Raw genomic sequence first — 12,041 nt, forward strand, 5'->3', positions numbered from 1 at the left:
ACAGTCAATCACTCTTGCCCATATCCAAAGCACTTACACTTCTTTCTTCTTAAGTGCCTCAGTCACCCACACCAACTGTTTAAAAATATTGACGCTCGTAGAGTTAGAAGTCTAAATACATTGTTGGATCAGCATCTCTGTTCATCTCACTTAACTACATTTTAAATGATTATCACATGTAACAAATGAATTACTGAAACTCAGAGTAACACTCAGACTCAAAAACAACAACTTTGGCTAAAATTATATTTAAAAAATGGGGGGAWGCAGTGTTATGTTACAATTTCAAAATCCCTGCCCATTAAACACCTCCAATATATTGGCTCAATGCTTTCATGAATAAAWTCCACTCAACTCRTGTGCTGATCAGATCTAAGTATCGCTGTGTCTCTTCCTCCCTACAGAAATAAAATTAATTGTAATCACAGGAAAAAAAAGAAAGAAATTGACTAAAATTCTAAATTCATGCTTACTCTGGCTAGTCAAATGCCTTTCATGTCAGAATAGGAACACTGGCACTCCTTTTATGGGCAGGTGCTTTTAAAGATAACCCGAACAATGCACATGAAATGAAGCTATCAAGTGTTTTTAGGATCTCAAAAATAAATCTGAAAATAAATTGAAATGTTTAACCTAATGTAGGCTGAGCCCCGATGTATCCTTAGTTCTTCTTGCAATACGTACTTTGGCAAGTTTTACACCACCAAGGAAAGTTACACAACTTCTTTAAAACATATGAACTGACAGCTGTATTTACAAATACCTTTTTAATATTATGATTAGTACTGAAAAATACTACTAGTTTACTGTATAATTTCTACCTAGATTAGCACATTACTCTGCCCATTGTGAAACAGTATGGTTGAATCAGCTCAGCTCTGACTGGAATACAGGGCAAGTAGTTTGTGCAGCTAGAAGACAAAACTGGGGGCCTCTTGTTTGGTTTTTGTTTTGCTTTGTCTTAATTGGAGAGCAGCCCATCTCTTCATCTGAGGGAAAGCAAGATATCAACTTATTTTTCAAGCCTGAACTACAAAACCAACAAATATTAGGCAGTTACCTGCTGTTCCATTTCACTTGATGCATCAGTTGTAGAAGGACCCGTTACTTCCTTGCTCATGAGCTACAAAAAAAAAAAAAAAAAAAAAAAAAAAAAAGAAAGAAAGAAAGAAAAAGCCAGAGGCAGAAGAGTAGTTTACAGGTTAAATATTCCATAAATTCACTGTCCATTAAGTATCAACTGTGTTTTCCAGTATGTCTTTGTACTCTTCCTATGTATTAAAGAAGATTAATAATAATAAAACCCTCTCAAGGTGGGTAAAGGACTTAAATCCAGAATAAGAGGGCTGATTTCTTTCCCCAAAATTAGCCAGGTGTGAGCTGTAACCTCTTACTGGATGAATCTTTGTCCCACTAAATTAGAAGTGARCCCCGAGTCAAGTTGAAGGGAGTGGACTAGAGGGCAGGATTTCACACACGCTTATTAGTTATCGCACTTTGTGTCACTTCTGTTGTCATGAAGCAGRCATCTGGAAGATTAGCACAGCTTTCACTGATACAAAATATATATTTTAGAGAGAGAGAGAGATATCTATCTATAATTATGCTTGTCAACGTTGAAAGGGCTTTATTTCTTACTCCGGAGATACCATATTTCTAGATCTCATTCAGAAGGAATGTTTGATCAATCAAGTACAACAAACAGGAAGCTGATGGATTTATCACTACCAATATGTTAACATCTTTAAAAATTATACAGCAAATTTAAATCAGTAAGTTTTAAGCTCTTCTGTTATGCTGAGTRTGCAATTACACGTGACATTTTCTTCAAAGTCAGTACTGTAGTTCTTGCCTCCCTCAATTCTCTGCTTCACACTCCTGAAGCTCACAAGTATGACACACTACAGAACCAGTGTAAGCCAGACCATTAGGATGATCCAGGTAAGAATAAAAGAAAATGGTAGGGAAAGAGTGGGAGGGTGCAGTGACAAAATCGAAGAGATGCAGCTGAGAGCTTGTAAGTCAGTTACTGGAATGGTACGTGTCAAAACAACGCAGCCTCACAAACAGTTATGGTCAGCATAACCATGGGGTCCAAGACTACAGCACTGGAGCAGAAACTTTGTAACCTGACTGTCATATAATCACTGATTGGCTTCACTTAACTAGATACATTTTTGTACAAAGTAGGAAATCTTAAGCATTTGTCATCATCATAAGGTGTACTTTTCATCACATGACTAAAATCAAAACCATCTCCTGTTTTTGACCCACTCAGACAGTTTAAAGTAGCACATACACTCCCTTAACCTCTATCTGGATTACAGAATAAACAAAGATCAGTAAATGAATAGTCAAACTTCTCAGCTGAAAGCATTAGGTTATTTAAATTATTGCTTACCTCTTGAATAGCAGTCATGACAACATGTTGAACAGACTCTTCTAGTGTCATGATATTCTGTATGTGTTCTATGAAAAAAAATGACCTTGTAGTGACTCATGATATGGTTCATCCTAATTGGCTTGAACAGCATGATGGGCTTTTTGCAGAGAGATACAAAAGCCACTATTCTCTGAAAAGTGTTTCCAAATAGGTAGCGCTCTTTTTACATACTACACTACTTGTAAGCGGCATAAACACACTGGATTATCTTGCATGCAGTCATCCAAATTATTCATGACATACCATAGAACTGTACCATAACAGAATTTTGTACAACATGCTTGCAGACAAATACTGCTCCATGAGAAACAAATATGGCTAACATATCTTTATATCAGTTATACGCATGTATTGTGCAAAAAAAAAAAAAAAAAAACCTACTTTTTTTTTTAAGTCATGCCAGATAAACTAAAGTAACACCTCAGAAATTGAGTGTTCTGTATGTATTTTAACCTATAGTTAGAGCTCTATATGGAAATAGTTCTCATAATAGTAGCAAAGTTGCAGGTAATATTTGTACATTTAGGCCCAACAAGCTTCATTATGTACAACATCCAGTCAGAAAAGTCTAACTTATTTCTCTTACCGTAGGGATGTCTATATAGCATGAAAGGCAGTTTCTAATGTCAGTTTTTAAATATAATTTGCTTGATTGGTACTTGAATAGTAAATTTTAGGTTTTGGTTCATATTTTAGAAATTAGGAATAAAAAAAACCCCACAAACATTGTGGACTATATTTTATTCTACCCTGCACAAAGTTTGAATTTTATACAAAAAAAAATTCCTGTAGGTGTTTTGCTTTTAAGTGAGCTCCAGTTTCAGAATAAGCATGCTAATACAGTAAATGAACAGTAGAGACTTTGACAAGTAAGAAAAACGTTTCTTTTACATCTTATTAATCAATACTTCCTGAAATAAAGATTGCTGTTTTATGAACAGATGAGAGTAGCATGTACCTTGCTTCCTTTCACAGTTGACTGCACAACCTAAAATAAGCTGCAGAAGCCTGCCCAGTTCGGTGGGATCTGAATTCTCAGATATCTGGTTTAAGTCAGGAATGAGTTCTTCTGATATCTGCTGACCCAAAAACTGAAAAGTTTGGAGAAAAAGTAAATATGAACTTCCAGTTTCACACAACATTAACATTTAATACCACATAAGAAATCTGGACTTAGTTAAGCCACCCAGAGCAAAAATATAGGCTATTAAAAAGTTTGTTACCGTAATACCCATGAAAGCAAAAGATCTTAAACATCAGCTGTGGAGATGCACACTAGAAATAAGTCTGATGAAAGAGTACACACATAGCAGTATCAAATTAGGAAATCTGAAGATGTCTACACCAATCAGATGTTCTCATCCTGTTTGTTACAGGGCTTCATACACAAAACTCATGTGTCACATGTACCTTGGGCCAGAAAAGGCAGTTCTAAGCAGTCTCCTCTCTCTTTATCTTGGGTGCATATCTTGGGGAAGGTGTACTTTCTACTCTCCACTGAGTAGAAAGGAATTAAACTTCACTAGGCAAGATCAATCCAGTCCTAGTCAGTGACTACCAAATTTAGCACCTCGAATTTGCCTCTGAATAGGCCTAAACTTAAAGCTGCCTGCTTTAAGTTAAAAACAGCCACATCTACTCAAAATACCTGGTACTTTAGTTCAATGAAATTATGCACTTAATAAAGAAAAATCAGCTCTTAATAAAGCGTTGAACTTTTTCCTACAAAGAATACAAATTTTGAAAGTTTAATAACTTGCATGCTTTTTCAATGACCTATTCTACACAAAGCTAATGCATTACTATAAATCAAAAGTTTCAGGGTTAGCCCTCAAACGAGGGTGTCAATTTGTTCTACAACAGAATCAATGACAAAATAAGAAAACGAATATAGACAACCAAATATATATATATATATATATAAAGTGAATCCAAAGTCAGTTGCTCCCTAGTCCTTCAAAAAAACATTTCATAAACCTATAGCAGTTCTACTTCTGGGCTTGCCATAGAACAGCTTGGCACTTAATCTCACAACTAAGCCAAAGCATGAGCCAGAAAACAGTAAGATGAGCTGGTAAGTCTTTTCAGACCACACTCATTATATGACTGTAGCCAAGCTCCATACAAAACTCATCAATAGTGGGTTTGTTCCATTTATTTAAAAACTACAAACAAAAAGTAGCACCCTTCTATGGCTATCATATTCATCCTGCATAAGAGAAACAACAAAAAAAAACCTTACTCTGCCCACAAASATCTGTAACTGTAGCTCACAAACTGCAGGTGAGTATCATGARAACTAGGCTAGGTGTTGCTGAATCCATTCCACTGAGCAGAAAGGAATTTAAACTTCACTAGGCAAGACCAAATATAATCACACAAACAGAAGTCAGAATTCTCCAGTTCAGTGTTTCTCACACTCACCTGGGCAGTGAAAGAGACAGGATTTGCAGCTTATGTTCTGAGAATCTTATCTAAAAGAAATATGCTCATATACATATATATATATACACACACACACACACACGATATGCACACACATCCAAAAGATTTTTGAACGCATCACAGTAATTTTATATTAATTTGAAAGGTCCCATTTAACAGATAATTGCAACATACTTTCTATAAAACAGCCCTTAAAATACGTTATTTTGCTTGAATAAAAAAAATTAACTAGGTGACAGACGTTTATTGATCAGAACAACAGAAAAACGCTGTTTTTTCCCATACCTCATGATAGTAGTCCATAATTCCTTGTAGTATCTTCTTCAGATTACTGGACTAATTGCACACAGGGAAAAAAAAGTTACAGGTTTTTATTACAATTATTAATTTCTCTGAAATTAAGTAATAATTTATAATTAAATATTTACACAGTAGCTCTAGGAGAAAAACATGTAGCATTAGGGGAAAGTAGTACTGCAAGAGAAAATAGCCAGGCAAAATGCTGGCAGGTACTTAAACTAAATTCAAACACATTGAAATTAATCTCAACGATTAATTTGAGTTTAATTCTGAAGTATAGTTTTTGCACTGTTCAATACACTCAGGACTGACACCATATCCAGCCTCACAAAACTTTTACTAACTTCAATTTTGAGTACCTTTATTCTCCAGTTGTCACCAACATCATCTTTAATACGACTTAGCCAAGATGCATCAAACCAGGCAACATCTCTAAAATAAAATTAAATATTTAAACATTAACAAGCACACATTTAAATAAGATACCAGACACTCAGCACTGGTTTATCAGGATGTTTTACTATGGTCTCTGATGAAACATGTATCCCAGGAGATTATGTTATAACTGTTTCACAGGAAATTTCTATCCTGCTTGCCTGTGCCATGCACCACCACTTAAGACACAATCTTTCAGAGCAGGAAGAATTTCAATATATGCTTGAGTTCACTAGCAAAGCTAGGGATACAAGCATGTGAATGCCTTTGTCATGCTRAGTTTTTAACACGTGAAAAAATGGTCATAATGCCATAATCTTTAAGTAAATTAACACTGATATTAAATACCTACTTTAGCACATTYGGGTATGTAAACATTCACTGCAATTAGCCAAAGCTACCTATCAAGAAAAACGAATTATTATTTTACTATCGGCATTTCATAATTTCTGAATCTGTTTGGTCCTCCAGGCACATGTACATTTACCTCACTGGCATAAATAAAGATGAATTGTTGGAGGAGGAGTTTACACAAACTTRGCTGCCAAGAGGCACAACTGCAGCATATCCAACAATATCTAACTTTTACACAGTACTGTTCATTCATTGGTTTCAGGCTACTTAATAAAAGACARTTATCATCCCTACTCACATATGAACAAACTTGGCTGTAAGGCAACTTACCCAAGGCCTGTAGCAGTCTAGTACCACAAACAGCCACACAGCAAGCCCTCGTTCTAGCTGCGATGCTGGACTACTACTAACAAACCTCCACCTGTGGGCGTGGTGATTATTTCATATTCTGGCAGCCTGACACAGTAGTTTGACTGATCTGCTACTTTAGAAATAGTGGCATACTGTAGGGACATACTAAATTAAGCCCTGCTAAGCCACTGCGACAAGGGAGCTTGTCAGCTACAACTTGTCACTRCACTGTGGCAACACTGGGAAGTGACCCTCAGAGAGCCTTGATTAAGCAAGTCTGAATCAATTTTTGCCAGGTCCTAGGAAGACAGTAAGCTATCTCTACAAAGCACATTTTCAAGGACTGAAGTCTTCTTCTTCTTCTTTTTTTTTTTTTTTTCTTTTTTTTTTTAAGTAATTTGTTAGTAATCAAAGATACAGCTTGAACAGATGACAGCAAGATAAAAAGAGGGTAATTCAACTCTCTCTTTTACTATATGAGCCAATAGCAGCAACAGAGTTTCAGTGATGACTTGTGTTATGATACTGTTTCCATAAGAGACTGATACTACAATCATGTCTGAAGTAACTGAAAGTTTTAAATTTGTGTGTCATCAGCCCATAACCATTTGTAATCACACCAATAATATGGAATTATTTGAAGTAAGTTTGTTTTTCATTGTCCCACTATTATTTCTTTTTTGTAAAAAACTGCCACAGAACACTCCCAACACCCTTTTTCACACAAGTAAATAAGCTAGTATTTAAAATTTAGAACACAAGCCTATGTAAATTGAGCTGCCCCAAAAGGAAGAGAATAGATACACCTTTTGAATTTCTAGTTCCTCACACCAAAAAAAAAAAAAGGGGGGGGGGGCAGAGTAACTTATCACCTGAAGTACAGATATCCATGGAAATAGTGTTAATGGAAAAACTAAACCAGATCGCTTCACTTGTGTCCACTTATCCTTAAGTATAGTTCTAGGCATATTGCTACTTTGAATTTAATACTGCTGTATTCCCTCTTGATGACCAACAATACAGAAATTAATGTATAAAAACTGTAACAATCTTATTTGACTCCTTTGTTTCAGCATAAACAGAAGAGACAAACAAAATTATTATATATTAGCAACACTATTTCATAATTCAATCTACCATTACCAATTACTTCTAACATCAATAGGACATTAGGGAGGAAAAAAGGTTGTAGGAAGAGTCCTAGACAGAAAAACCAGAATGRAGTTCATCAACTATCTCCCTGCCACCACCTTCATTCTTCCACATTATTATTCAGCTATGACATCAGGCCCAAACCAGCAATGTAAAGGTATATTTTATCTTCTGCTATAAACTGCCTACTGTAAGTTTACTACTACCAAAAAAAGTCAGAACTGCTTACTCCTATAACCACCCATTCTCAAGTGGTGAGAGAAGAGACTATGCACATTAAAACACAAGAACTTCAAGACATTAAATACCTTCTCTTTGAACTTAAGTGTCAACTTACATTTGATGAAGTACCTGGGCCATGGCTACACCATTAGTCAAATCCTGAACATCTCTGCAAGGCGCARCAGTATTGAATGTCTGCAACTAAAAGAGGAAAAACAACATGTTTCTTGATCAAACGAGGGAAGTGTGGAAATTAGTTACCCTTTTCCTCTTTAAAGCACAAGCCTTTAGCAAGATATCTCTCTCTTTTAAGCAGCCCAAAAGATCAAAATCCTTTCTGAACTATGTAGTCAACACAGTTATCTCAATAAGTGTGACTGTTGATTATGAACAGTAGTTTTAAAAGTTAGTATTACCATGCTCTGCTTTTTCATGCTTTCCTTTTATTGTAAATCAAGTTACGGAATATTACATTGTGAAACTAAAGTCATATTTATCCATCCTTCAGATCAGGTGGAAGTGCTTCATTCCAGAGACAAACTATCAAAGCAGAAAGTGGTATCAGTACCACTTCTCACCGTGTCCATCTGTGAGAAGACTTTCCCAACTYTTCTGTCATAGCTTAGTTTCTTCAAAGGTTGATGAACGACCATGTCTAATGCTTTTGGGAAATATAACTACTGGGACAGAAGTAGTTGAAAAGCATAGTTCTGAGAACTTGAGGCAGTCACTGCACCTATTGTTTATGAAGACCAACTATGTGCTCAAAAAAAAGTCTAATCAAGCACAGAAGAGAAAAATACACATACTGAGCCTTTCTCTAATTGTTTTGTTTAAGTAAGTATTTTTTAATACTGTATTAGGGCAAGCAAAGACTAAATAATCCCTTGTAGGTTACATAAAAGATTAAGTAGGAGAATGCAACCCAAAGTGGTTGCGATTGACAGCCTTAGTTTCTAATACTCCAGTAGCCTTAATGACGACTCAAGAATGGGCTTGGAAGCTTATGAGTCAAGACTGGGCATGCCAGATTTCAYTTTTACAGCACAATATTGCGATACTGCCATTTAGATATACTTATAAACTGAAGAAGTTATTAAGATGCAAAATGCTAGAACCGGTTACCTATAACCAAGACTGCCCAAGCCTGCTAAAGCAACCAAACAAAGCCTTAGACAACCTTGCGACGAGCAACGCTGCTTTATGTGTGACAGTAAAGCTCAGAATAGAAACAGCTAATTAAGATTAAGCAAAAAGCAGGACTGTCACCCCAAAGAGCACATTCTCTCCGGGCGTTCCACCACCCATCCTAAATCACTTAGGGCTACCAGAATTCCTTACAGTTATCCAACAAATTTTGCCTGACAGTCTGCATSTACTTGCAAAGCTGAATCACGTGTTTGGCATTTTCTATGCTTCTGTGGGCTTTGCCGTACCTTTATAGTTAAGGACAGCTACTGAGAGCCTTTGTTTCTCCATACATTTAAAAGTTACATACGTGCCTTCATACAATGAGCGTAGAAGTGCTAGTTGTATATTCTTCAAACTCCATGCTGGTCAAATAAGGTCCTCAAAATAGAGATTTTTCTGTATTTATAAAAATCACTGACAGCTGGGAGCAGGAATAGTGGGCTGTTAGAAGCAACCAGGGACTCTAGTACTGTAGCAACACTAGTCTTTCAGATTCAATTAGTCTTCCTAAATACAGCTGCAAAGACATGGTGTTACTCATGCTGAGGAGCATTTCAGACATCAGCCATGAATCTAGCTTAAATATACYCTGATACTTGCTCTTACAAGTGGAACAATTTTTTTTTCTCCCAGACCTATAGCTATTTTGCTTATAACAGAATCTGAAATTTTGATTTTACATCACATAGCACAAGGCCTTTTCTCTGGAGCTACTGATGGATTTATCAAACAGCTGTAAATTAAACAAGACTATGTTCACAATACGCAGTACAACTCTAGAAACCCATCCAACTCTTGGGAAAACATGCCCTCAATTTCATCCAGATGACCCAGGGTTAAGGTACTTCAGTTGATATCCAGATTACATATGTTAGAGATAGAGGTTTTAGTTATTCAAAAAAAAATTTGAAGTAATAATAAACATTTCTATTCTTAATTCCAGAATTTTGGTAATGATAACTCAGCCACAGGGAAAAATAGCATTAAAAATGCTGCCAGCACCAAACAAACAGATGTATGAGTACAGCTATTGTGGAAAAAGCTTTTTATTGAAGATATTACCATATATAGCTGTTCAACTATCCATAGGTAGTATTTATTCACATAACAAATATGACACCTTCAATAAACATACCAAACTTGAAATATTACTCACTAGAGCTGGAAAGCATGAAATAACCCTGCCAGACTTTAAGCACTCTCCCTTTCTAAGATAATTTAGAAACTATTTTCTTATGTAGCTTTTAACTTGTGTATATGAAGCTCTGGGTTATGCTCACTCAAATCAAAACATACTTTTAGAAAAAGGATCATTACAGAACAGAAACAAAACCTTCTTGTGAACAAATCAGTAAAACAGATTTTCATAGAAGTGATCCAAAAAAGCACACCCCTTCCTTTAAACAATGCTGCTATCTCAAGAATTATACACACAAAAAATATTGACACAATATAACACTACAAAAATCCATAGTTGAAGGCTATGCTGAGAGCATACCTCAATCCTGCAAAGTACCTAATGGATACTTTAAAGAAGTAAACATCAGAAGACATGCAGGAAACTTCTGGTCTACTATAGTATATAGTAAAGAAAACATCCATTTTAATAGCATGGAAGATATTACAGCACCATTAGGCCTACTGATTGCTGCTTTTATCACTCCATTGTTACCAAAGTGGAAAATATTAAGGTTTATTTCACATACAGTAAGCAAACTGTGTCTTTCTATGGGACTTCACAGAAAATTCAGCTCTGAAGTCTGTTGCAGAAACAATGGTAAAAGGTATTACCAGAAGCCAATTCTCCTTGAAAAGTCAAATACATTCCCTATAAAATTTAATGCAACTCTATTATGGGTTTTTTGGTAATAGCCTTAAAACTTTAAGTCCAATGACATTTGTATTGCAGGAACACTACATGTTTTTATTCATATTTTCTCCTTCTCCTGTACAGGAGGCATGTTTTCTAGTATAAAATTCGCTAAAATAAGATCCAGCAGCAAAACACCAAAAATCATCTGTAGAGTGGATGTCTTTGCTATACTAATGGACAAAAAAAAAAAAAAAAAAAAAAAAAAAAGAGAGAGAGAGAGAGAAATCTATTAGGACTATAGAGAGTTTAAGAACCCTTTTCTCTTCAGCTACAAAGCATTGCATCGCCCTCTCCCCAAAAAGCTCTACTTCAGAGGATCAATTTTATTATTATTATTCAGCCCTCGAGGAAGTTCAAGTTGAAAGAACCTTTGAAACACATCTTAGCTAATGCTCAGCTTCTATTAAGTTATAAATTAGGTCAGAGAAACAAGGTGCTAAATCTGAAAACAAGCATATGGCAATGTATGTGCCGAGTACTGAATACACAACTGGAACATACAGAGCTAGATATTCCTTTACGCTAATACCTCTGTATGATGCTCTTTTAATTTAAGACTGGTTAAAGTTTCATTAGCATTCACTTTAAGAGATGTTATGTAATTAGACCTATGTGATGTGTCTAAACTGAAAATTAGAGTTAGGCTTAAAATATTTAAGCAGGAATCGTAAACATATTTCAACACTGCTGAAAGAGGTTTGAGAAAGACTTTGGGAATGTATTTGCTCAATCTGTTTCATTAATTTATTTTGCAATGAAATCATGACAGATTCTTCTCATCTACAAATAGGACATACAAAGCTGAAGAGCCAAAGGAGAGAATGCATCGGTCACAAGATAAAGAATACCCAGCTCAGGGGAGGCAAAKCATAGGAAAAACCAGGAAGCTTGAACCCAACACATACATGCAGGATGCTGCACCTGCCTGCAACAAACRCGCTAACCAACTAAGGACGGTAGGAGATGAAGTTCAGGCTCAGCTCTGAGGTTTCTGCTTCTGCCAACTGAATTTAAATTAATTGCACGTATTTAATGCTGTTGTTAATTACTGTGAGGCTGCTATATCAAAGGGTTTGTTGAAGAACCACTAATTGGACCTAAAGGATTATTACAGCGGCGTTTTCTCCACGATAATCCTCATTTTCTGCTCATTTGCTTCTTGCTCGGACCTGCCCGGGCGCCCGGAGCACCTGACAGGCGCGGCGGCGGCAACACTGCCGCGTTCCCTCCGGGGCGCCGAGGGCGCGGGCGCACCGCGACGGCCCGGGAGCCACG

General features: G+C 36.2%; 1 protein-coding gene across 1 annotated transcript in view; it reads right to left on the minus strand.

Moving 5' to 3' along the window:
- Positions 1–12,041, minus strand: part of HOOK1 (hook microtubule tethering protein 1) — a 28,236-nt gene that overhangs the window by 15,835 nt on the left and 360 nt on the right. The window contains exons 2-7 of the mRNA XM_085307958.1: positions 7,818–7,903; positions 5,548–5,620; positions 5,174–5,224; positions 3,402–3,534; positions 2,402–2,469; positions 1,061–1,123 (exon numbers count right to left, since the gene is read on the minus strand). Of these exons, the coding sequence (XP_085164084.1) occupies positions 1,061–1,123; positions 2,402–2,469; positions 3,402–3,534; positions 5,174–5,224; positions 5,548–5,620; positions 7,818–7,903 (474 nt within the window). The remainder of the gene's footprint in view (positions 1–1,060; positions 1,124–2,401; positions 2,470–3,401; positions 3,535–5,173; positions 5,225–5,547; positions 5,621–7,817; positions 7,904–12,041) is intronic.

The sequence above is a fragment of the Rhea americana genome, unplaced genomic scaffold (genome assembly GCF_003343005.1).
Source record: "Rhea americana isolate MKP2758 unplaced genomic scaffold, rheAme1 scaffold_27, whole genome shotgun sequence".
In the NCBI taxonomy this organism is placed as follows: domain Eukaryota; kingdom Metazoa; phylum Chordata; class Aves; order Rheiformes; family Rheidae; genus Rhea; species Rhea americana.